Source organism: Camelus dromedarius, chromosome 23, assembly GCF_036321535.1.
Source record: "Camelus dromedarius isolate mCamDro1 chromosome 23, mCamDro1.pat, whole genome shotgun sequence".
Lineage (NCBI taxonomy): Eukaryota > Metazoa > Chordata > Mammalia > Artiodactyla > Camelidae > Camelus > Camelus dromedarius.
Window position 1 is genome coordinate 3212706 of NC_087458.1, and position 27543 is coordinate 3240248.

General features: G+C 47.9%; 3 protein-coding genes across 6 annotated transcripts; 1 reads left to right on the forward strand and 2 right to left on the reverse strand.

Moving 5' to 3' along the window:
- Positions 1 to 304: 304 nt before the first annotated feature.
- On the reverse strand, positions 305 to 3493 carry ANKRD34A (ankyrin repeat domain 34A). The gene is made up of 2 exons (XM_010999710.3): positions 3290 to 3493; positions 305 to 2741 (listed from the first exon to the last, which is right to left on the reverse strand). Exon 2 carries the CDS (start codon positions 2624 to 2626, stop codon positions 1136 to 1138), a length of 1491 nt encoding a protein of 496 aa, XP_010998012.2. The 5' UTR covers positions 2627 to 2741; positions 3290 to 3493; the 3' UTR covers positions 305 to 1135.
- Positions 2303 to 17980, forward strand: POLR3GL (RNA polymerase III subunit GL). 4 transcript variants are annotated; one of them, XM_031436535.2, is made up of 10 exons: positions 2305 to 2440; positions 5493 to 5616; positions 6626 to 6836; positions 10342 to 10509; positions 10851 to 10980; positions 11824 to 11892; positions 12228 to 12284; positions 12498 to 12571; positions 12691 to 12804; positions 13116 to 17980. In XM_031436535.2, the coding sequence occupies exons 4-10, from the start codon at positions 10384 to 10386 to the stop codon at positions 13200 to 13202; spliced, it is 657 nt and encodes a 218-aa protein (XP_031292395.1). In that variant the 5' UTR covers positions 2305 to 2440; positions 5493 to 5616; positions 6626 to 6836; positions 10342 to 10383; the 3' UTR covers positions 13203 to 17980. The 4 variants fall into 4 exon arrangements, with proteins under 4 accessions (XP_031292394.1, XP_031292395.1, XP_031292393.1 ...); XM_031436533.2 differs by lacking the exon at positions 6626 to 6836; XM_031436534.2 differs by lacking the exons at positions 5493 to 5616; positions 6626 to 6836 and having other exon boundaries at positions 2303 to 2440.
- Positions 17981 to 22737: 4757 nt separating this feature from the next.
- TXNIP (thioredoxin interacting protein) lies at positions 22738 to 26958 on the reverse strand. Its single transcript, XM_010999712.3, has 8 exons — positions 26414 to 26958; positions 25818 to 25890; positions 25558 to 25705; positions 25240 to 25342; positions 24860 to 25116; positions 24602 to 24758; positions 24334 to 24485; positions 22738 to 24200 (listed from the first exon to the last, which is right to left on the reverse strand). The coding sequence occupies exons 1-8, from the start codon at positions 26661 to 26663 to the stop codon at positions 24165 to 24167; spliced, it is 1176 nt and encodes a 391-aa protein (XP_010998014.1). The 5' UTR covers positions 26664 to 26958; the 3' UTR covers positions 22738 to 24164.
- Between the last annotated feature and the right edge of the window lie 585 nt (positions 26959 to 27543).

The following is a 27543-nucleotide window of genomic DNA, read 5'->3' on the forward strand; positions in this document are numbered from 1 at the left end:
AGAGGGACAGTTAACCTACTGGGATATATCTGCTGATGGTGGGAGGGATTCTTTGTAGGAATCTTAAGTAAAGCATTTGAGGATGGACATAGGAGAGAAATGAAAACCTATCAAATGCCTTAAAACCTTCAGGACACAGGACACGTACCTTTTCTTCTACAACCACAGTTGGTCTGGAAAGAATGTGGCTAGAATCTTGACGTATCCTCTAGATACTTACAGCTGCAGTTAGCATCACCCTCCCTCCCTATTCCTCATTCCCCACACCCCCCACTCCCGGCAGAAGTGACAAAACAGAGACTTCTGAACACATTTATTTGATATGTCAAGTGGAGAGAGAAGTGATTTAGGGTTACTCCCCACTTCTACCTGTGGGGGTGTTCATAAGCTCTGACAGAAGAGCAGCTTAGAGCCCATGACCCACCCCCTGGGAAAATGAGACAACCTGTTGTATTGGTTGGGGCAACAGGGTGGGAAGAAAAAGCAGGAAGTTGAGAAGTAAAGCTGAAAGCAGGAAGGGCAGCAGCAGAACTGAGGCTTAGGATTGCTGCAGGAAACCCCTAAGGAGAGTAAAGAAGATATCCTGAAAAGTGTTTAGGGCTGGAAGCAGGGTGTGAACAAGAAGCCAGTCCTGGAGAGAGAAGCAAGACCTGCAGATGGGGTGGAGATTCACGAAGAGGGTGGAGTGTCCAAAATCATGAGCGGGCTGTGTTGCAGGGCATACATGGAAAGCAAGGGATTGCTATTGCAGGAGGGTAAAGAGATTTTTGACTACCCCATAAATAGGGGCTCACTACTGCTTTTGAACAAATGCAAGTGAGTTTGGGACCCTTTTGGGGCCCTAGCACAAGTGGCCCTGTGTGTGTCGTGCCTGTGGGTACACAAGTAATTCCCACATGCATGTGAAGTGACCAGGGCATGAATGCATGTCCCTATGCCCAATAAATTGAGTACTTACCCTTCCCTGCAAATATGGGTACTGTGCTTGTGGACACATGTTTACCCATGTGTGTGTGCACCGTGCCCATGAGCACATGCAAGAGACCCCTATGTCCGTGGTGTGTGTGTGAGCTGGTTGTCCCACCTGTCCCATCGAGGTCCTGATCCCCACCCTTCTTGGCTCCTCTCACTCCTCTCAGCGGCCGGGCTCCCCAGGCCCGCCTAGACTCTGGAAGCCCCCTAGCAGGCGGATCTGCTCAGTCTGCATGGAGTGGCGCCTCACCAACTTGCGCTTGGTCCTGGGAGAGCCTGGCGCCCCCGCCTGGGGAGGGGCGGGCAGCGAAGGCGCCCGACCTCCGGGTTGGGGGCGAATGTCGGGGATGGGAGGGTGGGGGCTGACATTGAGCGGGGGCAGGAAACCAGGCCGCGTTTGCGCGATGTGGTCCAGGAGCAACGTCCCCGAGCCCCTCCGCTCCAGCAGCCCTGGACTCCGCCTCCGCCCGCTGAGTGGAGACACAGCCCCAGGCAGACTCTCTTGGGACTGGCGCGGGGAGGGAGCCGAGCCAGCTGGAGGGAGGCTCAGCGGGGAGGCGCTGTATCGGCGGCGCTCCAGGGACAAGCGGCTGCACTCCGGCGAGTCGGGGCAAAGATTTCCGGGGGTATCGAGCTCCACCGGCTCCATGCGGCTCAGTTTCTGTCTCAGCCCGGAAGGAGGGCCAGACTCCTGAGCTTCTGGCGCGGTGTTTCGGCGCGAGAGAGGACCCCCACCGGTCACTTTCTCCGCCCACGGGGGCGGGTCCTCTGGGCCTTCAGTGCTGTGACGTCTGGAAAGACGCGGTCGACCTGTCAGGGTCAGGCCGTTGAATTCGGCGGTCAGGCGCTCGATCCCCGGCCTCCCTTCGGCGGGTGGGACTGGTTGAGGAGGCGCAACTAGGCCCCAGGGCTCGGAGTTGAGCCTTTTGAGTGGTTTTGGAGGATGACGGGGTGGTTTGGGGAGTGGCTCAGAAGGGGAGGGGTCATCGGGGGGTTTAGGAAGAGGGAATTCAAATACGTCCCGCTTCTCCTCTTCTTCCTGGGCGCGAGGGGATAGCAACCCCCGTCCTCCTCCTCCTGCAGTCTGCAGCTGGATTTCCGAAGGCGACGTGCAGACCCCTGGGCTAGGAGGAGCGGGAGCTGGGTCCTCTACCCCCGGGGACGGTGGGGAATTGAGATACTGCCGGGTCTTCTTGGTGCCCGAGGGCGAGGTGTCGGTGGTGATGATGATGACCTCCGTGCCTTTGGCCTTACAGGCGTCCAGCAGCGTGGCAAGGGTCTCGCGATCCCCGCGGTCCAGGGCGTGGACAAGCGCCGAGGCGCCCGCGTGATCTCGGACTGAGGGGTCTGCTCCATGGGCAAGAAGCAGAGAGGCCACGGCGGCGCCCCCACCGCCCGCGCAAGCGTGCATGAGGGCCGTGCGTCCTAGGCGATCTGCGATGTTGGGGTCCGCGCCTTGCTCCAGGAGGTAGCGTACCATGCGCGCCTTGTTCTGGGGGTCGTCGTAGCGGGCCCGACAGGCCGCCATTAGCGCAGTCTCCCCTTGGGCATCACCCTCATTCACGTAGGCGCCCCCCTCCAGAAGCAAACGGGCCAAGCGTAGCTTACCCTGACCCACGGCCCGAAGAAGAGCGTGGCCCTCGGTGTGCAGCATAGCTGCCGCTGGGCGGAAGCACCGATGGAGCCGGGACTAGGACCTGCCGAGGGTGGCTAGGGGTGTGGGGGTGGTGGCTGGCAGAGGTCTGAGGGCTCAGTGGCGAAGCCAGTCCCTGCAAAAAAAGAGAAAGATCTTATTGACTGATTTAGGCAGGGAAACTGAGGCACAGGTAGAAGGACCCGCGTGGGGCGGGGGAGAGCTTCACGGCACGGCACACAGTCCTTCTAACTCATGCCTTTGAGCCGCCCCCATCCCCCCAGCGCATGCCTGAGGAGGTGGGAAGGGTGCACCCGCATTGAAGGATGAGCGCGCGTGCAAATGCGTACGTGCACGCGCAGGAATATCCGCACCCCCACCCTCACCCCACGGCTTATCAGACCTTTCCAGCATCCCCCTTTTCTTATCCGCACTTGGAATCCCCCTTTCTAGGATGCTGAACGCCACCCACCCACACACATGCACCCATACATTCACACACATATTCCCATTCCTAACCTCTTTTAGGTTGCCACAGCCCCATAATTTGAATGGGGGGAGGGAGGCAGCTTGCATTTGGGACCTAAAACGGGTGGGGGATAATTGGGGGATTCTTTTGCCCCGGCTACGTTCCGCATCACTCCTTGCTCTTTCCCCTCCCAGACTGTACACCCAAATAGATACCTGTCTGTCCGCAGAATCTTCGCCGGGCCAGGACTGAGGCCAGGGCCACTGGACAGCTGGGGTGGCGGAGCCCGGTTCCTGGGGGCCCACATGGCGTGAGGGGGGGCACCCGGATTCCCTTGGTGTCAGTATCAGCGCCTAGGCACAGAATCCTGGTCCCTCCTCCCGGTGCGCCCCGGGCACAGCGCCGGCTCGGGAGGAGAGAAGCTGGCTGGGGGGGGGGGGGGGGGCGGAGCTCTGCCTCGCTATTTATAGCCTAGTCTCTGCGGTTGGGGGCGTCGGGCACCAGACCGTTACCCCACCCATGCACACATAAACCCTCAAAAGCTAGAGGCTCCAATCCTGACTTCCCTGGTTTAGCCGACCTCCCCTCAGCCACAACAAACCTAAATGTTCCTTAGGAGACTCCTCAGCGACCCGGACTGGGACCATCCCAATTATTCATTGAGCATCTGCAATCTGCAGATCCTCATTCTCCGAGCATGGTGTGTTGAAGCGCGCCTGTGCGCCAGAACTGACCTGCCACACACGGCACATGGCACCCAGTGCAGAGAGGTGGAGAGAGGCAATGGGGATCCATAGCCGTGGTCCTTACTGTGCAGAGAGAAGCAAGCGATCCGGCTGCCTTCTCGTAGTTTAAATGTCAGCGGGAGCTGGAGTCAGACACAGCGACACATCTTCATTCTACCTTCCCCAAAACGAAGCATGCAGCACAGATAAACTTGGACCTCAGCTCCCTTGTGCAGACCTCTTAGATAAGTATGAGGAGGCTGGATATCTGGGGTCATTTTTAGATACAGCAAAGGGCATTCCCGGATGCCGCCTCCCCATATTCTTGGAGGAGGGGTGGGAAGAGAGATGGAAAAGGAGTAGAGAAGAGTGAACCTTTTAACACATCCTCTCTCACTGCATCTCTTAACTCTCAGTGTTGCCTGGATTCATTATTTTTCCATTTTGCTTGAAGGCCTCGGTTCGAATTGCTCCTTAAAGTCTTTCTCCCTGTCTGTAGCAGTCGGTTTCTCTGTCTCTGCCTCTCCTCACCACCTGCCCTGTCTCCATGGTTACCATAGCTTCCATCTGCATATTTTAGGAAAGAGTTTGTGTCCAGCTGGAAAGCATCAGGGGAAGTAGAGGGTGCAGAAAAAAATCCTAAGGATGTGGAAAACTCACTTGAGGTACTTTAGAGGCTAGAGGCCACCAGACACAAGATACTAAAAACAACGTTCCCGGAGAAGGGAGAGAGAGACGTATTGGCAGGGAAGCTACCCATTTTTCACTAGCTACCACTTATTGGACACCAACTATGTGCCAAGTACTTTACATACATTACATCCAATTCTCACAACAATGCTATAAGGTAGGAATTATCTTATAGATGAAGAGACTGAGAGTAAAGTTAAGCAAGTTCTCCGAGGCCTCACAGCCCTGTTTCTGTCCTATTCCAATGACTGGGTGCTTGCCACTCTACTTACAACCATCCCAATCCAGAGGCTTCACTCCCAGGGCCATTTTCCCTGACATGTGGGTTATTCCTCTTGATTAACTCCTAGATCTGTTTCTACTCTGAATGCTTTCCCTCTGTTTCTGCTTTTTGTGAAAGTGGGACTCCTCCTCCCACTATGCCCTCTTTTACCAAAGGCTAGGAGGAACTGGAAGGCAGTGGAAAATGGAGGAAACACTGGGCTCCAGCCCTGCCTCCCCAGCTCTGGTTTTCTGACTCCTAATCCTTCCTTCCCCAAACTTTCTTTCCATCTTCTCACAGACATGGCAGCAACCCACAGGACTTTTTTTTTTTTTTAAATAAGTATTCATTGGTAGTGTTGGAGAGAAGCAGTGATGTAGGATTGAGGGGAAGATTGGAGTAATGTTGGAGTAATAGAGGAGAGGCCAGGCTGTGAAGACAGACTCACACAAAGACTGACCCCTAAGGAGCAGGTTTCATGGGGGTTCATTTCTCTGCGGAAGCGCTCTCGACAGAGTCCCCTGGGGAAGTCTGAGTGTCAAGTTCCCTCTGTGAACTCTTGCTAGCCAGCGGGGCCCTCCATTTGAGATGAGGTCTGAAAAGACTGACCCCCGGTTGATTCTGCAACCCCATCTCTCTCCTCGCCCGGCTTCTCAAGCCTGAGTTTCGGCTAATTCTCTCGGTTGCTCCTTCCCCTCCCCGGCTTCAAGTGGGCGGACCTCCCTCCTTGGCTTCTCCTAGATTGGCTGGGAGAACTCACCAATGGGGAGCTCTGGGAGGCGGACCTAGAACGCCACCAGCTTGAGGAAGACAGAGAATTTCAAGTTGGCTGCGGCGTGTGCTCCGCGTGGGGGAGGGGCAGCAGGTAAGGCTCCGACCTGGTGGCTCTGATCTGGCTCCGACCTGGTGGCTCTGATCTGGTTCCGTCCCACACTTCCCGAGCTAGTTCACCAGGGCCAAGCTGCTGGGTGCACAGACAACGCTTTTCGGCAGCCTGTTGGATCAGCCTCTTTCTAGTTCCCTACGCTTTTCCTCTGGTCTCCCATTGCTGTGTTGTTTGTATACTGGAGAACCGTAGTTTTCTTTCGCGCATAGGGGTGTTATATTAAAGGAGAAAGTGAAAGAATCACTCTGGTACCTCTGACTCTTTGTTATGGCATCAGCTTCCCCTGAATCTATAAATATTATTCCCCTAAAAGGCTGACAAGCTCCGGTTATATATCAAGACTCTGATGAAATATTACCTCCTACCTGTAGCTTTCCTGAACCACTTTTTTTTTTGCAGAATTAATTGTTCCCCAGTCTGTCGATAGCTTTTTACGCCTACTTCTATTAGAACCCTTAGTGCCCGCTCCATCTTTAATGTTTCTATTCTTATAAAGTTTTGTAGGGCAGGTTCTAGTACTTAATAATAGTGTCCAATAAAGGTTAATTGAATGGAATTGATTGGGGAGTAAGAATTTAAACTCCTAATGTAATTGGGGAACAATCAATAAAAGACAAAATAAAATGCAATACAGCATCTAATTATGATCTCTTAAATTAGTGGTTTGTAATATAATTGTTCCCACAGTCCAGAGAAGGGAGAAAGCTAAGAGGACTGGGATGGTGAGGGGAGGCTTCAGGAATCAGAGGATCTCAAGTTTGGAACAGCCCTTAGAAATCATGTATTCCTTCCTTCCTTCCTTCCTTCTTTTGGCAAATATTTATTGAGCATCTACTGTATGCCAGACACAATGCTAGACGATGGGGATCATAGCGAAGCCTCTACTATAGACATGCATCCTTCCTCTCATAAAATATATTTAGTAAATTGTTATCCTAGCTTCAATTTAAACTTCTTCAGTAAGAGAACTCCCTATCTCACTTTGCAGGTCATGCCATTTTTGGATATTTGTCCTTCAATCAATATCCAACAAATAAAGCAAGAAATCTATGGCTCAAGAAAATGCATTCTACGTTTCCATTGTAAAAGAGAGAGAGCTATCCTAGTGGTAACATTCTTGATAAAGAAAACCATCCCTTTTGTTTTCTGATTATAGAAGTAATATACATGTATTCAAGAAAATTTGGAAATCTATAAAGGTATAAAATACCTATTTCATGACAATTACGTGATAATAATTATTGTTTAATATGTGTCCTCCCAATTCATTTTCTGCATGTATGTATGTGTGTGTGTACGTATTACACAAATAGAGCCATACAACAAATACAGTTTTATGTCACGCTCCACTCACTTTATATTATATTGTAAACATTTTTCTGCCTTTAAGTATTATTTGAAATCATTTTTATGTCTACATAATAGTCTAAAATGGATATTTGATTTTTTTAACCATTCATATTTTGTTGGACTATTTAGGTTATTTTAAAATTTGAGCTACCATGGATAGCTCTTTGATGAACATGCTTTTACTTATATCTCTGACTATATAACTGATTTCTTTAGAATAGGTTTTCAAAGTAGGATTACTGGATTAAGGATATGAACATTTAAAAGGCTGGAGCTTCAAGCGGTCATATTGCTCCCCTGAAAGATTGGGTTTAGAGTCCTTCCAGTGAGGTATGACAGTGTCCATCTAAAAAAAAAAAAAAACTCATGCCGAGCTAAAGCTCTAAACGTTCTTAGAAACGATGAACAGTACATATATGTAAATTTTAAAAATATGAACAGTATATTATGTATATGTATTTACATGCAATATATTGTATATGTGCAGTCAAACTGTAACAATTCTACGTAATAAAACTGAAAAATGAAAGAAAACCAAAAAACCAAAAAACAAAACAAAAACTCATGCCAGCCTGATTATATTTTAAATATTTGTCAGTTTGATAGGTAAAGAGTGGTTTCATTGGCCATTCTCTGTTAATTGCCTATTCATGTTCTTTGCACATTTATTCTTTTGGGGTGATTTCTTTAAATTTGGATTTTCATGAGTTCTACTATAATGAGTGTTAACTCCTTATCTTATTTATTACAAATATAGCAAACTCTAAGCAAACCTCAGTCCTTGAATCTCTTCTTTGTTCACATCCACTCCTTCAGGGATCTCACCCAGTCTCATGGCTTGAAATATTTGTGTACTGATAACTCCACTAGAATGTAAGCATCATTTAAACTCCATGGGTGCAGCAGTTTTTTGTCCTTTTGCTCACTGCTACATCCCTAGCACTTGAAACAGTTCCTGGCACATAGTAAGAACTCAGTAAATGTTTGTTGAATGAATTAGATAGTTTTATTATTATTATTACTCCCATTTTACAAATGAAGAAACAGTTCTAGAGTTATTAAATAAATTGCTGAAGATTGTGTAGCTAGAAAGTGACAGAACTGGGATTCACACCCTGTTATCTGGATAACAGTTTACTAAATATGATGTATCAGACGAAGGATGCATGTTTAGAGCAGAGAATTCACTATGACCTCCATTGTGTCTGGCATATAGTAGATGCTCAAAAATATTGGGGGAATGAATAAATGAATGAATGAATACATGATTTCTAAAGGGTGTTCCTAACTTGAGACCTTGTGATTCCTAAAACCTCCCCTTACCATCCCAGTCTTCTTAGCTTTCTGTGGGAGCAATTATATTATGAACCACTAATTTAAGAGATCATAATTCTGTACTGTATTGTCTCCTATTGTTCCATAACTAGCATGTTGTTAGTATATAGCCTTAATATAATGTGTTGAAAATGACACTTTATCTCTGTGATCCCCCTCCCCCAAACATACAACCCCAGTCTAATCAAGAGAAAAACATCAAAAACATTGCAACAGAGGACCACCCTGTAATATTCCTGACCAGTACTCTTTAAAACTATCAGGGTAATAAAAAACAAGGAAGGTCTGAAAAACTGAATTTTGAATTGCTACTCAAGTTTGTTTCTTTTTTTTAATTAATGGATTTTATTTCTTAAAACAGTTTTAGATATATGGAAAAACTGAGCAGATAGTTTCCATATGCCTTGGCACCAGTTCCTGCTTTTATTAACATCGTATACTAATATGGTACATTTGTTATAACGAATGACCCAATATCGATACGTTATAATTATTTAAGGCCCGTACTTGATTTGGACTTCCTCAGTTTTACCTAATGCTCTTTCCCATTTCAGGATCCCATCCAGGATAACCACATTATCATGGCCTTGCACACACATGCATATATACACGTGCACAAATACATGTGTGTGTATATATACAAAAATGCAATTGAAAGGATACACATGAAAATATTAGTATTGATTACTACTACATCATGGTCATGAACTAATAAGTATTTTTCTTTATAACTTTATGTCTTTCCAAGTTTTCTAGAATAAATACGTAACGCTTGTATAACTAGAAAACAAAAGGAGTGATTTTCTTTATTTTTAAGTCTGCCACTAGAACAGCTCTGTCTTCTTTACAATGAAAATATGAACATTCCTTGGTTTTGATGACCTTGACAGTTTTGAAGAGTACAGGTCAGATATGGTATAGGTGCTTCTCCGCTGGAATTTGTCTGATATTTCTCTCCTGATTAGATTGGGGTTATCAGTTTTGGGGAGGAGAATCACAGAGGTAAAGTGCTGTTTTCATCACATCGTATTAAGGGTGCACACTAACAATATGATCTAATGTTGTTGATGTTGACCTTGGTCACCTGGCTGAAGTAATGCTTGTCCACTTGCTACCCTGTGAAGTTACTCCCTCCACCTTTTCAATATTGTATTGGACACAATTCCCTCAACACAGGCCACACTTAAGGAGTGGGAAGTTACATTCTCCCTCTTTAGGTGGAATCTACGTAATTTATTTGGAATTCTGCAAAAGAGGTTTGTTTTTTTCTCTCCTGTATGTTAATTTATTCAAACGTTTATTTATATCAATATGATTTCATGGACGCTTATTTTATACTTTGATGTTATAATCCAATACTGCTTTGTTTTGTTGCTCAAATTGTTCCGACTTTGGCCATTGGGCGCTCTTTCAGTTGACTCTTGTGCCCCCTTGACATAGCCCCATCAGTGTGTGTGCTGTCGTTGTTGTTTTGGGAGCACTTCCTTACTTTCTGGCACTACAAGATGCTTCAGTCTCATCTTGCATATTTCCTGCCCGATCCCTAGAATCAGCCTTTTCTCCAAGAAGCCCTGGTTCCTTTTGTTGGAAGATGGTATTAGAAGCCAAGATCTGGGAGCTAGGTATGCTCCCTGCCACTGGGACATCATTTCTTTCAACTTGCATTCCATTGGATTGAATTGGGGCCTGTTTGGGTTTGGAAAGCCAGGAAGAGAAAAAAGTCAAAGGTCATATGGAGATATGCAGATGGTGATAAACATACAATTAACTTAAGGACATAGGGAAGCTTTATCCCAGGGTGCTCCAGTTACGCCACATTGCAATTATCGGTCCTGTTGGGGCCATGTCTCATTCATGTTTATATTTTTAGAAATATCTTGCCTGCCACTGTGCCTTCTCAAAATTTATGGAATTAAACTGGCTTTTCAGGTCTCAGGGAGAAAAGGTTGAATGTCTTGTACCTCCCTGGCTTCCTATTCATTCCTCTGTACTTTTTCTCTTTGCTTTTGTCTTTATCAGGTTTTCCTCATTGGATCTCTGACTCCCCAGGCCCCCTCCACCATGGCCAGCCGGGGCGGGGGCCGGGGTCGCGGCCGGGGCCAGCTGACCTTCAGCGTGGAGGCTGTGGGCATTGGCAAGGGGGATGCCTTGCCCCCACCCACCCTGCAGCCTTCTCCTCTCTTCCCTGTGAGTGTCTGCCCTCCTTTCCCAAGACTTCCACATGTCCCTGGCTGACTGTATGTGATCCTGGGTTCCTCCTGGGCCATTATAAAATCATCCTCACCTTGCCCCTCCCTGTCTCTATACTCCCAACTTACATGGGATGTTTTCCAGGTAAGGAAGTGTCTACCCTTACTTCTTACACTCTCAGCTCCCCAGCTTTCAAAATGCTGTGTTGCTTCCCCCATTTTCCTTTGGTCCTCTGCTCAGCAGGAGTGTTGGATTGAATTGGGGGGAGAGGAGAGACCCTTCCAGATTTGTACTCCAGCATTTTCTCCCTGAACTGACCATTGCCTCTGCCTCCTTAGCCCTTGGAGTTCCGCCCAGTGCCTCTGCCCTCGGGAGAGGAAGGGGAATATGTCCTGGCACTGAAGCAGGAGCTACGAGGGGCCATGAGGCAGCTCCCCTACTTCATTCGGCCTGCTGTCCCCAAGAGAGGTCAGTTAGAATGTAGCGTCATGTTTTCAGTGCCTTCTGTGAGTAGTACCCTGTACTTAGCGCCACTGGGGCCCAGAGGGGCCAGGAGAGGCACAGGAAGCTCACTGCCTAACAGGAGAGATCATAATTATTACCCCTGCACTTGAAATGCATTACAGTATCCATGGCTTGTTTTGAATCTTGCAATAGTCTTGGACAGTAGGAGGCTAAGTATTAAGATGCCCATGTTACAGGTGTAAATGGGGGGTTGTATAAAAACTTGAACAATCTGGATATTGCAGGCACCAGCCAATCAGAAGGGGTTGGGAAGAGGTCTCTGAGAAGCCCTGCTAATTAAACTATTACCCCTTTGGTGTGTGGATCAGGGCGAGGTCAGGGAGTCCGGGAGGGGCTAGAGAAGGGGGTGCACTTGAGAGGCTTGGGGTAGTGGATATTTACCAACTGGTGTGGAAGTACAGTTTTTCAGTATTTTGACAACCGGTGTTTTCCTGCTAAAGCCCTAGAAACTGAAGCTCAGGGAGATGAAACACTTGCCTGAGTTCGTCCCATTAACAAGCAGGAAAGAGGGAAGACTGAAACCGTAGTTTCTCGCTCCCGTATAATTTCCACTGTACCACACTACCAGTTAATAGAGCCGTGCCTTTAGGTTAAGGGAGATAACCAACATTGTCACTTTGGGTGGCAAAAGGGCAGGTTAGGACAGTGTCGAAGGTCCTCACTGAAGCTGACCGCCTGGGCTCTGGGTCTGAGGTGAGGGAACAGAGAGGACTGGGCACAGAGGAGCAACCCTGTTCTAGGGCACTGAAGGAATAAAACTTTGAACCCTGGCCTCTGATCCCTTAGATGTGGAGCGTTACTCGGACAAATATCAGATGTCAGGGCCAATTGACAATGCCATCGACTGGAATCCAGGTAGGTGATGGGCTCTTTCATTGACTTGCCTTCTTTCAAATGCTTGAGATGTCTCAGGCCATAAGACACCGGCCTGCTTACCCTCCTCTGTCCCCACCTCCACCCTATCAGGAGCCTTAGATGTGCTACAAAATACTCTTCAGACTCTACCTAAAAACCTACTGAATAGCCCCCACTCCTCTGGAGGCATCCAAGCCAGTTTTGTTCTGAGCAACTCTGGCCCAACCCCAACCTTCCTCGCCCTTACCCTGGCCCTCATCTCTCCTTTAAAAGTCACCATTCATAGGAGACCCCAGGCAGAGTCTTACTGACTTTTACGTTCCCGCTCTTCCTAGATTGGCGACGTCTACCCCGAGAGCTAAAGATCCGAGTAAGGAAGCTACAGAAGGAGCGTGAGTGTATCTGGAAAAAGGAAGGAGAAGAGAGGTTTTCTTTACCACCTGGAGGGCCAAGGCTGCTGGTGGTCTCTGCCCTACCCGTTGCACCCAGTGTTGTTGCTGGATGCCATGGTGGCCACATGAGGGCAGCAGAGTGACACGGTGGGTGCAGGAGGGTGGGGTAGGAAGTCTGTTCCCTGATGGTTCACCTTTTGATCCTCTCACCAGGGACCACCATTCTACTCCCCAAGAGGCCCCCTAAGACCACAGAAGATAAGGAGGACACAATACAGAAACTAGAGGTAAGGAAGAGATTTGCATGGAGACCTCCCGGGCCCTGGTCCATCCCTCCCCTTTGACCCTAAGCTTTCCCTTCTGTGGTCTGCACCTGCATCTCTCTTCCTATTCACCCTCACACAAGACCCTGGAGAAGAAGGAGGAGGAAGTGACTTCAGAGGAAGATGAGGAGAAAGAAGAAGAAGAAGAGAAGGAAGAGGAGGAGGAGGAGGAATATGACGAAGAGGAGCATGAGGAGGTGAGGGGCCTCCTTTCACTCCTAGTCCCGCTCCCTTCCACTCCTGAGCTCTGGGGATCGCAGCTCCGTCCACGGGATGCTGTCTTCAGAGGGCGGGAGGGCCAGAGGGGACAGTGCCTCCAGAGGATTGTGGCCTCTACTTTCTCTGTCCTCAAGCGCTTCTCAAGAGTGAACTACAGCTTGGAAGGCCTTCCCATGCCTGGAATGGTGTGATGGGGAGGGAAGGGGACTGGTACGCAGGGAGGAAGGAGAATGCTGAACGCCTGCCTGATCCATGTTCCTTCCATCCTTTCTTTCTTTTTCTATTTCAGGAAACTGATTACATCATGTCATATTTTGACAATGGAGAGGACTTTGGGGGTGACAGTGATGACAATATGGATGAGGCTATATACTGAAGAAGGACTCTAAACAATACCCTGGACCTTCATATCTTTTTAAATTTAGGATACAGAGAGTAATTGTCCCCTATAATTTGGTTTTGTGGACAAGCAAACCATTTGCTCACAGTCCAGATAACCTGTTTGGTCCCTGGAGATGGGAATGGAGAATGACAGCAGATAGCTCTTTTCTACCCTTCCCCTCCCTCTCTCCTCTGACATTGTAGTACCTCTGATATCCTGGGGAAAGGGCAAGGGACCAGTGTCTGAACTGTATGCAAGGGAGAAAGGAGGGTTGAAAGAAGGACCAAAGTTGTTGAGTTTAGACAGCTGTGCACATGCCCCTACCCATTTTTTAAAGTTCTTTGTGGAGATAATGGTGTGGGAGCAGTTAGGAGGAGTAAGGACAGTTTTATATTTTTAAATAAAATGTTTTTATCTGTCTCTCTGACCAGGTGAGGCTTAGTGGGAGAGGGCTGGAGAACGAAGGGGGTGCCCAGTGAGCCATTCTTCTCTCCTTCCCTGCTAAGAGTCCAGGGTCACACAGTGGGGGTTACAGCCTTCGGGTCCTTTGCCCCTTCCCTGCTACCCACTGCTGGGACCCCCAGTCTAGCTCTGCAAGGACTGTTCAGGAACTCACCTGCAGGGCTTTGCAGGGTGAGTTGTAAAGAACAGCCCATGCCCTAGAGACCAGCTGGCTTCTGAGCCTCTGATCCTCAGGCAGTGGGGACACAATTGTCTCTGTTCACATGTGTTCACAGGCCCTCGCTTTCCCACACTTGACCTTGATCCTGTCCTTGTTTACAAGGAATGATTAGAGCTATTTTTGTGGGGAGAGTCAAGAAAGCCAGGTGCGGGGAGGGGGTAGGGAGGAGGTGCTGGTTCTTCTTTAGCTCGCTTGCTCACTCGCTCACCCTCTTCCAGGCCCTGGAGGCCCCACTTCGATGTATGTCTGTGAAGAGGGAGCCCCTGAACATCCTATTCTCTACACAAAAGCTGCTGTGTGACTGAGTTTCAGTTTCTCTTCTGGTTCTTCCTTTCTGGAATTTAGTTAGCCTTTCTCTCACTCTCTTCTTGTGGGGAAGGGAAGGGGGTGGCCGTCTTGCTTTACAGGAAGTAAGGAGGGTGGGGAGGAAGGGAGTGACTTAGGGACACTCAGCTCTGAGAGGTGCTTTCTCGCCCACACAGTTCTCCCTGGGGTGAGGTCACTTCCCTTGGCTCTGATTGGCTTCCAGGGGAGCCCTAAATGAACTGATTGGTTCCAGTCACTTGACATGCAACAGTCACGGGCGAGCTGCGTGTCCAGAATGGGGACTGGGTAAGGAGGCAGGCACAGATCTCTGGGATGCTGTCATAGCGACCTCACTAAACATTTGAAAGCCATAAAGATGGGATGCAGGAGAATCTTCAAGAAATTCCCCAACCATATTCAGGCAGGCAAGCTGAATTCCCTACAGCGTCAAGGGGTAGAGACGGGCCATCTAATGCTAGATGTTTCTGACCCCATTGTAAAGAATGAGTAAGTGCTGTGACTCCATTGAGGGGAAGCACCTGAAAAGCCTGGTTTGGGTGAGATGGGAGGTGCTAAGACAGAAGCAGGCAAGAGAACAGAGAAGGAAACAGGAATAGACATAGAACATTCCAGAGCTATTGAGCAATTTGTGCTGATTGATGTGTTTCCTTTTCTAGTTGTCTGAGGTATGGTGTGAGTGGAGTAGGGGGAGGGGCCAGGGAACCTGCCACTGGGGTTTCCCATAGTCACCCTGTAGTCTGTGATTGTGGCTAGGAAGAAATCAGCAAGAAACAAAAATAAAAGACCCTGAAAAATCTCCTTTTGCCTTTCTCCCCGGCACATACACACATACCAGACCTAATCTGGTTAACTGTATCTGTGTCTATGCTGGGGGCACAGCTGACCTCCTAAATCCCACCTAAGCCAGCATGGGGAACTTACAAGAGTGGGAACAAAGAAGATTCTAGACAAGAGACAGTAGAGGAGAACTGAACACATCCCTGCCCCCACCTCTGTATACACTCATCCTTTTCCCATGAAATAGGGGAAAGGATAAAGGTTAGAGTGACCACTTGGGATCAACTGTGCTGCCTCAAAGACACAGTGTCAGAAAGATTAGACCATTCTTGGACTGTTTCCTATCTGGCCTCCTGTCCCTCCTGGCAGGTGACCTTGCTGAACAAAGCCAGACGCAGGGGACCCAGCAGCTTGCCCAGATTCCGGAGCAGTTCCAGGCGTGAGCTAGACTGTTTCCACTGACCTCTCCCCTACTTTCCATAGGTTCCACTGGGCAGGCTGAGGCCAAAGCCTATGGCTCAGTAAATGGAGTCAGGACTCGGGAGGACCACCCGAGCATTCAGAGGCTGAGGCCCTGCTCGCACACATTTAGGGAGGACCCACGAGGTTCTGGCTCAGCCCTTTCCTACATGCCTGCTAGGGCCTGCTCCTGTGGAACAGACTGTTCCCATGCCTACAGCCTAGGCTGCTCTGGCCCCAGGCAGGGTAGGTTCTCAGGCAAGAGTCTTACCCTTCCCTATCCCATGTTCCACCCCTAACCTCCTGGTCCTCCCGCCCACCCCCCAACCTTGGAGGAGGAAGCTTGAGATTGGAGTCTGCAAATTTAAGTGTAGGGACTCAAGCAGTTGGAGGGAGGGCTGAATGGGAGACCTGGATGCAACCTGCAGCTTAGAAGGTTGAGAGTGGAGACCAAAGAAAACTGAAGGGTCAAATGTTGGGTGGACAGGACACCCATGGTTTTGTGCAGAAAAGACAATTATTTTCCTCAATTCATTTTTATTGCTGTTTAAATTTTGAAAGGAAGGAAGGGTGGCTTATAGGCCTAGGCAGGTTTAAGAACTAAGCCAAGAGGGAAAGCTGCCATCTCAGCTGAGCAGAGCACTGGCTTATGGTCCCAGTTTCTCCAGTCCGCAGCTCTGTGCCCTTGGGAAAGTCATGTCTCCAAGCCTTAGACTCCTCACGTGTGAAGGAGAATTTGGGTTGGATGTCCACTAGGAATCCTTCCGCTGATGCTGGTCCACCCGCAAGCATCCAGATGATTCTGAGAACAAAGGTCAGGATGTGTCCAGCTTTTGCTGAATTCATTCTGTCTGCTGGATTTCCCCACCTTTTTTTCAGCTGGGCAAGCTAAAGATACCTCAGGCATCTAGCCAGTCCTTTCCAAGAACCTGCTTCAGCCAGAGTAGCAGGAGGATCAACAATTCCATTAACCAGCAAAGAAGGAGACAGCCCTGCAGCAGAGTTCAAGGTCACTATCAGCCAGCCAGGACTCAAGTCAAGCAGACCACCAAAAAATTTCTGACCGAGGAAGGGGCCTGTAGGGCAGGTCCTCTCTGTCTCCCCGCATGTAATGTATCTGGCCAGAGGACAGAGAAGGGAGAAGGGAAATGAGCTGGATAGGAATAGCTCAGTTAGCTAATTTGGCCAGACCAGAGGTGACCCCTTCACTGGCTTTTCCCCTATACTGAGGCTCATTTTTTTCCCCCAAGGTCATCTGGGACCAGAAAGCTGAAAATAAGTTCCAGTTTCTTAGTATCCCCTCAGAAAGGTTTGTGCCCTATCCCCAACAGGACTTAGTTTGCCGTTTTGTACTCTGGAGGGAAGGGAAGTTCTCCCTCCAGCTATAATGGGAGTCGGTGGGAAGACAGCAACCCAGCCCTGACTGCAGGAGCTGAGAGGCTAAGTGTGGTCGCCTTGGGGAGCCAAGGCTTCAGGGGAAGGAATGCAGGGATTCCTCAGACCCAGTCCCGACCAGGGCAGGGTGGGGGCTATGTCCCCTATCCAATTCTGTCTCTAACGTTCTCTGTCACACTGAGGGCAGCATTGACAGTACCAGAATAGGAGGGAGGTTAGACCTGTCTCTGCCTTTTACCAAAAGAGGGTGGGGGAACAAACTCATCTAAGTCGGGGACACAGATTTGGGGTGTTTCTTGTCTTGGAGAGAACAGATCGAATCCCATGTGGACAGAGAGAGAAGCCCCGGTCCTCGCCCTCCCTATGCTCTGCTCTGGCCAGAGATGCAGCCATCCTGGAGAGGCAATGCCCTCCTCTGAGGAGGCCAAGGTAACTCCTTCACCTTGTTTTTCTCAGGCCGCGGTTGGTAAAAGGAAGTGAAACAAAGATGGGCTCAGCGAGAGAAAGGGCAACTGCTGGCCAGTCCGTTCTCAGCCCTGGGCTTCCTGTCTCTGAGCCTCTCTCCTGGCCGCTGGACGGTCTCTCCTGTCTGACCATACTTGGCTGCTCTTGGCCCCTCACCTCTCTCTTACTTGGCTTGGCTCCTGTTTTGAGACTTGCCTTTCATCCTGAGCCACCACCCTGACACCTGTCCAGAGAAATCAGGGACGTCTACAGACGTCTCAGGAGCCGGACGGGGCCAGGTCAGGAGGGCTGAGAGCCAGGAAGACAGCTGCCATTCACACTCATTCTTCTTGTCTTTCAGATTCTTTTCCTTTTTTGACTCTCTCTTCATGTCTTTCTTTCCATGTCTCTCCTTGCCTTACATTTTTAGCATAGTGCTACTTAAATTAGGTTATCAGTGGGTGATGAAGTGAGAAATATTTGGAGCCACAGACTACGACACAGCACATCTTCCAGAGTGCCAGTTGTAAGGAGGAGGGTGTAGCTCAGTGGTAGAGTGCATGTTTCGTATGCCCAGGGTCCTAGGTTCAATCCCCAGGACCTCCATTTAAATAAATAAAGTTAGTTATCTCCCCCAACCCTGCAAAAAAAAAAAAAAAGGAAATAAAAAAAGCTAAAGAGGCAGAGTGTCAATTTTACTTTTAACATTTGATGGGGGAAGATAAATTCTTTTTATACTAAAACCACACAAATATATTCTTCAATGTAAATCAAAATTTGCACTTTTTAAACATAAAGTGTTCAAACACATTTCTGGCTTGTGGCAGGCTCCTTTGGACTGTTCCAGAATCCCAGGGGGGGAATTCACTCTCCCTAATCTTAGGGGTCCTTCAGAGGAAATATGTGAGAAGCTCTACTTAGAGCAGAGATGGCAACCTGAGAGAAACCCTAACACCAGACAAGTGAAGAGTATAAAGGAGTGAAGCAGGTGGTGTAATGTGATAGGGAGTGGTGGGAACTGGCAGACGGGAGTCGGCCTGATCCTTTTATTAGCTCTAGGGGTTCAATGCCATGAAGGAATGTGGGCTCCATGTTAATAAATACGGTTGCTTTTTAAGGGAAGCCGGAACAATAGATTTTAGTGAAATCTAAATTTTTAATGTTTACAACCAATTCAAGTATTTAGGAAGAAACCGTACAACTTTCTAAATGTCTGCAAGCTGATTCCACCTCTGGGCCCACGGCTTGCTGTCTCTGACCTCTACCAACTACCAATTTCTTCTACTTTCCAAAGGTATGTGAGGCCCAACTCTGGGCTTCCAAGGTCTCAAATTCTGTCCCCAAGAGTTGGAGGCCGTGAGGTTCATGAGGCTGCAGGAGAGTGTGGAGCTCTCCTGCAGGACTGCTTGGGGAGGCAGAGCTGAAGAGAAGCCTGTGGGTACCAATGGGAGACTACACCTTTCTCTAAGGGGAGCACCTTTCCCCTGAACTACAGGGATATGGAGCTACAAACATCTTGGGGTCTGGAATAGAAACCAAAAGTTCCTCAAAGTTGGAAGGTAAGACAAGCAGGAAAGACCAGGAATAGAGAGAAATGGGAAAACAGGAGACAAAGGAAGGAACGAAGCTGTGAGCCTGGATAGATGCAGGAGGAAGTCAGAATTTGGACAGGTGAAGTGGGGAGAGAGGGATGGTTAGCCACAGAACCATATAAGGGAAACACAGTTCTCACGCCCCTGAACCCCACCTCCCCTCCCTGCAACTGAAATTCTTCCTCTGTCCATCTGTTCAGGAGGTTAAAAATATTCACGCTGGGTACCCAGCCAGACATTTCCAAGAACCTGTTTACTGACCATTTGATTGGCTTGGAGAGATGGTCAGCAGCTCCATCGCCCAACAAGGAAGGAGAATGGAGCTTGCTTGACATCCCAGAACTCCAGGCATGTGGGAAGCACAATTACGTCCCCACGTTCTGCCTTTCCTCTTCCTTCTCGCATCACTCCATTGCCTGGAGATGACCAATCAAGTGGTAGTCAGAAAAACCCCAGCCTTTGGAGTCCGTTCATTCTTTTCTCCTTACGTAACAGGCCCAGCAGAGAGAGCAGCAGGGTCACACCAAGGGAGAGTTCAGGACAAGACAGGATCAGCCTACATAAACTAAATTGGACCTCACTGGGGGACTCCCCTCTACTGGCTTTTGTGCTACTCAATCTGGTCCACCTCAGAGAAATAAATCAAATGAGGTGCAACACCTTCAAATGAGGAGTGTGCGAGTCCTCTGTAGTGTCACACTGTATGTCCAGCCTCTCTGTTTCTCAGTTTATCACTCCAAACCGTGGGAAGCTTTCCCCTGGAGTTGTATCCTGAAAAGTTACGAAAGTTCAATGAGTTAATATCCAGAAGGTGACAGAGTTACTCCAGAGGCCTGTGAATCCCACTGGGAGTGTGAGAGGGAGAGCTCTGGTGCTCCCAGAGCTGTCCCGTGGGCATGTGCCTGTCCTGGCCTGGGGGTGACAGTCCCAGAGTGAGCCACCTCTCTCCCACCTCAAAATTAACTCAGGTTGAGTCAGCTTCTACACACTGACCTCTTCTCGGAATGTTTCGTTCTCCAAACACAGGAAGGGAATGAAGAGGGGCAAAGAGAGAGTGGAGTCACTTCTGATGGGTCAGAGAGGAAGAGCGATTTTGGGGACATGCCGGGAATGAGCTACTTTAAGTGGTGGCGATGGATATGCCTCCTCTTTTATTTTTGATAAGGAGCACTTACTTGCCATTGTTCTAACACTTCACACATACTTTTCAAAATCCTCACAACAATCTTCTGAGGTGGGTACTATTATTATTTCACATTTGACAGATAAACAAACTGTAGCACAGAGCCAAGTGAACCAAGGTCATAGGGCTTGTTAGGTAGTAGAAGTAGGATTTGAATTTAAATAGTCTGGCTCTGGGGTACCGGTGCTTGGTTACCACACTGTACACTCTCTCCCTGAACTTTTCCTAGGCTATATCCGCACCTACTGGGCCAGAACCTGCAGTCCTGAATCTGCAGCCATCTGTAAGAGGGAGTTTTCCAGCTTAGGAAATGGAGGTGGATGTAGGCTCAGAACAGAGAACGAAACAAGTTTCTTCTTTTCCAGAACTGTTGAGGTCAGGATGCTTGGGACAGGGGCTGGGCCATTGGAGGGTCAATAAAATATTTTCCTTATCCACCTTATGCATTCCGTCACCTTGAGATAGTCCAAGGGAAAAAACTACCAGGACGGGGTCTATATGCTACTGAAAGAACTGGGCAAAAGTCAGCCCTTCACCTCACTTCATAACCGTCAGCTCTGATGTGTTGCTTTTTGTTGACCAGGTGCTTGGTCAGAGCTTCTCACCACACTTTTCCCTTCCAGTGCCTCAACCCCAATTCTACTTCTTGTGTTTCTAGTCTGTTCAGGGCGATCAAGGTAGCCAAAGACCCTGGTTGGGGGACTGCTTGTGTTTTCTCATGAATTTTACTTTCTGTAGCTCTTGTCTCTCTTTGGGTAGTTTTCTTTCTGTCTCCTTTCAGATCTTTCTATGCCAGATTGGACCTAATGAATAAGTGATACCAAGAACCGAATTTTCTTTAATGGCTGTGCATGTAGGTTATGGCTCTTTAAAAATTAAAAGACATGTGAGGAGAGCATGGGAAAGGAAGACCCAAAATATCCACCCTCATAAGTGGAGAAGCAGCTGGGTCAGCACCCAAGGAAGAGGACTTAGCAAGCCCATCTGCAGCAAATGTCCTGGGGTGAGTAGAAGTCGTGTGTAGAAGGCAAAGGGAAGTCCAGGGGAGAACCCTGCACTGTGAGGGAGGCTCTGGGTTTCCTCCGGGTGAACAGCTACAGCTGCTTCCTTCCTTCCTCAGATTTTGCTGCTCTGTTCAGTATGATAGTCACTTGTCACATGGACCTAATTCAATTTAAACTAAACAAAAATAACAATTCAGTTCATCACATTTCAGAGCTCACTGCTCACTTGTGAGATATGTGATGGATAGTGGCCACCGTGTTAGTACAAATATAGAACATTTCCATCATCATAGAGAGTTCTGTGGATCTGAGGTGTGAGGGTAGCAGGAGAGGGTGCTTATGTTCTGGCCTTTCAAGGATCAGATCTCTATCAGACCTTGGGTGTAATTTATTTGCCCTCTCCCCACTATCCCATTCTCATCTCATGTACCAGGCTGTGCACACAAACAACCAGGCTTTTGTGCTCTGTGCTCTCCAGCTCCTTGTCCTGCCCTCTGGCTTGCTCTTGTCCTTGCCCCACCCCTCTGGCCCCTGGAAAACAAGCCCCAGAAAAACTTTTCCATCAACTTTGACCTAGTTTCCTGGTTGGTCACAAATTTGAAAGATGGAGGAGCCACTAAATTCTCGAACAGGTAAGAAAAGGAGGAGGCAGAGGTAAGAGTGAAGGTGACAGTCACCATGGAACAGAGAGCTAGAGATTGACACCTTGGTAAAGAAAAACAGACAAAGAGCCAGGAGAGAGCAAGAAGCTACTGAGAATGAAAGTTAGACACAGACAAACACAGACTGAAGTGGAAAAGAATCTTTTCAATCTCACTTTCTGTTCAATTTATATTGATTTTGTGAACTTACAGGGGTCTGAGGTTTGGATTTACGATGTGGAAATCCACCCCCCAAATAAGGGCCAGGACTAGATTTGTCTGCAAAGTTTAAATGAGACAGAAATTAGGAAGTAACCTCTGCCGTCTCAGGGTTTCTCATCTTAGTCACTCCTTTAGGAATAATAAAAATCATTTCAATTAGAGGTTGACTTGAGGCATCAGCCTATTGTTTTTCTCTACAAGTAACAGGACCTGCAAAGCATATTCTAAGGCGTTAAGGGCAGGGGTTGGGTATTTACAGTTATGTGCTGGGATAAGAAATGTGCTGGGAGTTGCCTTCCAAGAATTTGATGAACACTGTTAACTCTCAATCCTTAACTCCTGTATTTTCTTCTGCTTCTTGCATATAAACCAGGCTTGTTACTAGGAAGAAACTCTAAGATAGAACCAAATTATAAAACAGGGAACCGTAATAACTCCTTCCTTCCAAATCGCCTCACAAACTTCACATCCCTGTATTTCAAGGGCTTGTTTAAAAAAACAACAAAAAGCCTCATGCACTCCAAGGACTTTGGTAATGATTAGCTATAGATGTAGAAGACTAGCTTAGACCACCAGAAGATCACACTAAAATTCTTTACTGAGTTGGAAAAAAGTCAATGTAGCTCAAATTCCTTCCCTGTTCACCCCTCCACCCCAACTCGGACTATATTCACTGGAGTCAATAGGAAATGTTCTCTCTACAGGGTTTTCAACACGAATTGTGAAGGAGGGGGGAAGCTCCTTAGGCACCCTTTATTTCTAGTAACTTCTTCAATACCATCTCACAGACAAGAAATCAAACATTTTGCCATTAAAAAATTATTTTTATTTTATTTTTTTACAAAGAATATTCCCATCTGGGGTGAAAAATATATCTGGTTAAGTACAAAATATAGTCTTTGTCATACAAAAAGATACACAATTAAAAAACAAAAAAAGTGAAACCAGCTTCAGCCCACATACTTTCTCTGAAGAGGGTAGAGCTCAGTGCTCTGACACAGGACAGCGAACAAAGTGCTAAGGCTGAGGGTGACTGCCGAGTGCTAGGGGCTGCAGTGGAAGAGAGGCTGTCAGCGTCCCCGTCTCCCAACACTGGGCAGGAAGGGAGCCCTGGGGGCTGGTGTGGAAATCTGCCCTCTAGTTTCTCATGGCAACACCTGGATGCTCTGATCACAGTACTGGGGCATTCTGATCTCGAGTTCCTCCTTGGGTTTGGAGAAGTCACAGTGAGCAAGGCTGATAGCAGCAACCCTTCTCATACAATTAGAGTGTCAGAATTGCAGAATTCGGTACACTGGGACAAAGTCTCAAAAGTAATGAACAACACTTTTTTTTTGTCATTGTGCTTACCCCTGGAGACATAGTAGACCAGTTTTAGCTTACATCTGAGATAGGAAAAAAACACCACCCAAATTTGATACAAACTAAAGTGCTAAGAACATCACCTCAGAATCAATTCCAAGGAGTCACATGAAAAGAAACACACATTCTCCCACATGAAAATGTTTGCAACAGGAGAACACAGTGCAATAGGCTCTAAAAATGGCTTTAAGACCTTTGGTAGGGCATAGTTACTTCTGCTTTAAGCCAGATTAAAATACTTCCTAAACGAAGACAACTTTAGAGCTTCTTCCCTTTAATTCACATGGAAAGCTCGCTCCAAAGTCTAAATCAAATCAGCTATGGAAGGTTTTTTCTTTTTTCTCTAAGTGTACAAAGGGGAACAATGACTTTAAGAACACCCTTTTCCCAAAGTTTTGACCATGGCTTTTTTCCTTTTCATTTTCCTAGTTTGCTAAATTGGCTCTGCTCCACATGGCAGTTTTAAGATCTGATATTGTTGTAACAACCTATAATCCCCTCCATAAAACCTTGGGAAGACGATGCCAGGAGGCCATTTCTACCCCTGATTCAAAACTACTGAAAATGCCTCAATTTTTAAAAAGATCTGAGAAAATGGAATGGGCCTGAATTTTTCTAGATGTCTTTAGGCCCATCCAGGAAAAAAAACACCACCACCCATATCACAACATCTTGCTGGCCGAGGACAAGTGCGCACCCTTCAAGGCCCAGGAGATTGCCCGCTGATCACCTCCTACACTGGAGAACCAGAGGCTGGGGTGGACCCCTACCCCACTGTAGAGACCGTTGAGTCCCTAAAAAAGTCAGTGTCCAGGAAGAGAGGTGGAAAGAAACAAGTAAGTACAGCTGCTTCTTTTCTTCCACGTGCTCACTGCACATTGTTGTTCAGGATGCAGGGATCCACCTGGGAGGAAGAAAAGAAAAGAGCATTTTAGTTTAGGTAAGAACTAGAAGAACCACCCAGTTCAGCAATCCCCCCAAGCCAACTCCCCGCAGAAGGCTCAGGACAAATGTAGTGGTAAAATGACAATTCTCACCTCAGTGTAAGTAGGTGGTGGCATGAACTTGAACTCAGGAGCATACATAAAAATAGGGCTATCTTGAGAACCATCTGTGTCATCAAGCAGAGGAGTGGTGGGGCTCTCCAATCGGTGATCTTCAGGAATGATATCCATATAGCAAGGAGGAGCTGGAGAGAGAAGGTATGGGGATAAGAAGCTGACCAAAAACAATGCCTGAGGGTCACAACTTTACAAACCCAAGCGGGTGAGAGGGGAAGAAAAGACATCAAGAGGTCTGGCTCACCTTCTGGGGTATCAGGGATGTTCAGATCTACCCAACTCATCTCAGAGCTGGTTCGGCTGGCCATGCTGGATGTCCGGCTGCTGAGGCCTGACCTGCCGCCGATTACCAGGGGCAGGTCAAGAATGACTTTCTTGGAGCCAGGGACGCTAACATAGATCTGGAAAGGAAGATGGCAATTTGTTAGGCTAGAGATCTGGAGAAAACACCACTGTTGTTTTCACAGATGAATAATTTCTCTCTCCAACCCCACCCACTCACCAGTAAGGAGTATTCAACTCGAAGGATGTTGCAGCCCAGGATAGAAGGCCTGATCTTCTGCACCCGAAGGCTCTTGCCACGCCATGATGCACAGGTTCCTGAGATAATGTGATTGCCTCTGACCGATGACAACTTCTGCGTCAGCACCTTGGTTTGGCCATTGGCAAGGTAAGTGTGGCGGGCTACAATGGCAGCTTTGGGAATCACAATGCGGGAACATGTATTCTCAAAGTCAGCATGTATGGAAATCTCATCACCTAGCAATGAGAAAGACGAAAACGGATGCTTAGTACAGTCAATGACTTTTCTTCTGTCCCTGTCTCCTCCAAATCCACAGTTCCTGTTTTAACAGTCTCCCATTTTAGGCACTAGACTTTTACCTTCACAGAATCCTTTTCTGTCAATTCGGGCAGAGACAGACACCCGGCCATCAGGAATGAACATGCAGGAAACTTTCTTCTCCTTTTTAGCAGACACAGGTGCCTACGTAGAACGGAGGAATAAAAGGTGTCTTGAGCATTTCTAGAGCTCTTTTCTCTGCTTCTCTTTCCTTTCCACTACTTACTTACAGTAGGCAGCTTTCCCTCCCACCTCGATCACTTAGGACCTGATTCCCTGAGGGGCTTCAATCTAATTCCCAAGACACTCTTGACTTATCCCTGAAACCCAGAAGGACAGCATCTTAAAATGAAACTCACCATTAAATCGGGGGTGTTGACATCGACTAGATCCATCACTTCAAAGTTTTTCTTTGTCTCTTGAGTTGGCTGGCTGGGGCGATCAAGAAAAGCCTTCACCCAGTAGTCTACACACCCATATTTTCCTTTGAAAGATGTTCCCAGAGGCCTGTATCAAGAAAAAGGAAACAATTAATTTAAAAATGCTCTCCAAGAACAGCAAGTGAACAAAGGAGAAGATTCTTAGAGATAAGTGCAAGGTGCATTCAGCTGATACCTACCCTTCAGGAAGCTCAAAGCCGAACTTGTATTCATATTTGTTTCCAGGTCTCATGATCACCATCTCATTCTCACCTGAAGGGAGAGAAAAGCAAGTAGGTTTCTTGTTACACTTAAAATGCATCTATGTGATAAGGAATTCTTGGGCAGCATGCAAAACTATTGTAGAAATCCCATTTTCACCCCTTACGTTTTCTAATAAGAGATTCTGATGCATTTTATTGGACAAAAAGTTGCAAAGCCCTGCAGGTGCTTAAAAGGCTCAACCAGGACAGTTAAGCTACTCATCATCTCAAACAGGAAAACAAGCAAAGAATAAGCAACTTATGCATAGAGAATCTCTAAATGGCTAAGGCAACATCCCTCGGGATCGCCTTCAAAACACAGCACCATAAGAAACTGTGCAAATCACCCCCTTTTTAGCGGGGCGGGGGAATGTTTGCAAATTAAAATTTTAAAAGATAAGGAAGCAACACACAATTCAAATGGCACAACCCACGAAACTTAGAATACTAAGTATGGACTCCCATCTATTCGTTAACAATTTTCTTCTCAAATGAGCTTTCATCCTTCGGCAAAGAACAGCTGGGTCACTCACCTGTTGGCTGGTCGTCCAGGAGAAGCGTGTCTTCGTAGCGCAGGTAGTCCAAGGTCTGTTTGCACTGCTGGGATCCCTGCATCCAGAGGACTTTGGCCACTCCGCAAGCCAGGATCCTGACAGCTTTGACTCGAGTGACTTCACAGACCTCCACTATCACCCGGCCAGCCACCTTCTCCCCACTGCCGTACACCTTTTCAGGGTCGTTGAAGACCACTTCAAAAGACTTGATCTTCTTGAACATCACCATGATCGGGCTGGGTTGGCTTAAGAGTTAGAAACCGGGAACAAAACCCCAAATCAAAAGACTCTTCGCAATAAATTAAGATTTCAGTCTTCCAACTCTCTACTAAATTTTTAACAAGATGTCAAAAAATAAAACGCAAGCTGCTGGCTATGCAAGGGATTTCAAGAGAAAAATATGCTCGCTCTTTTGTTTCTTGCCTCCAACAGCCAGAGGAGAGCTCCGGGTCTCCGCGGAAAGGCTAACAACACACCGCCCGAGGAGATGAAAAAATAGTTTCAGCCGGGAGCCGGAAACTGCTCTTTATAGTAGCCCGGGCAGGCAGGGCCACGCGAGCGCTAGTCCCGAGGCTCGTGCTCCCCTCGTGCACAGCCCTCCCATTGGCTGCACCCTCCTTGTTTACCAAGAGCCCGACCAATCAGCGAGGTCGCAGCGGCGCGTGGACACAGTGTGCTCCTGGCGGGGAAAATGGTTGTTGTGCACGGCTGCCGGGCTGGGAGGAGTGGGCGGAGGGGCGGAGGGGCGGAGGGGCGGAGGGGCGGAGGGGCGGAGGGGCGGAGGGGCTGCTTCCCTCCCGCCCAAAGGAAGGCAGGCTTCGGCGACCCTAAAATCTATCCGAGGCCCGTGGCCTTCGGAGGGCGGGTGCGGATGCTTCTGGACTGGGACCGGTGTTTGGAGGTAAAAGGAAAATGTGCTTATGAGGGAATTTCGTGCCAGGCTTTGCCAATGCAATTAATTTAGAGGCGACCGTTTATTCCCGGCTCACAAATTGCAAGTCGTGTGAAAAACAATCCCAGAGCTCCAAGAATACTTTAGGATTGGGGCGGAGGACGGAGAGTGCTGCTGTTAACTGTTCAAGCAACTCCCCTTTGTCCGCCTCTGGCCC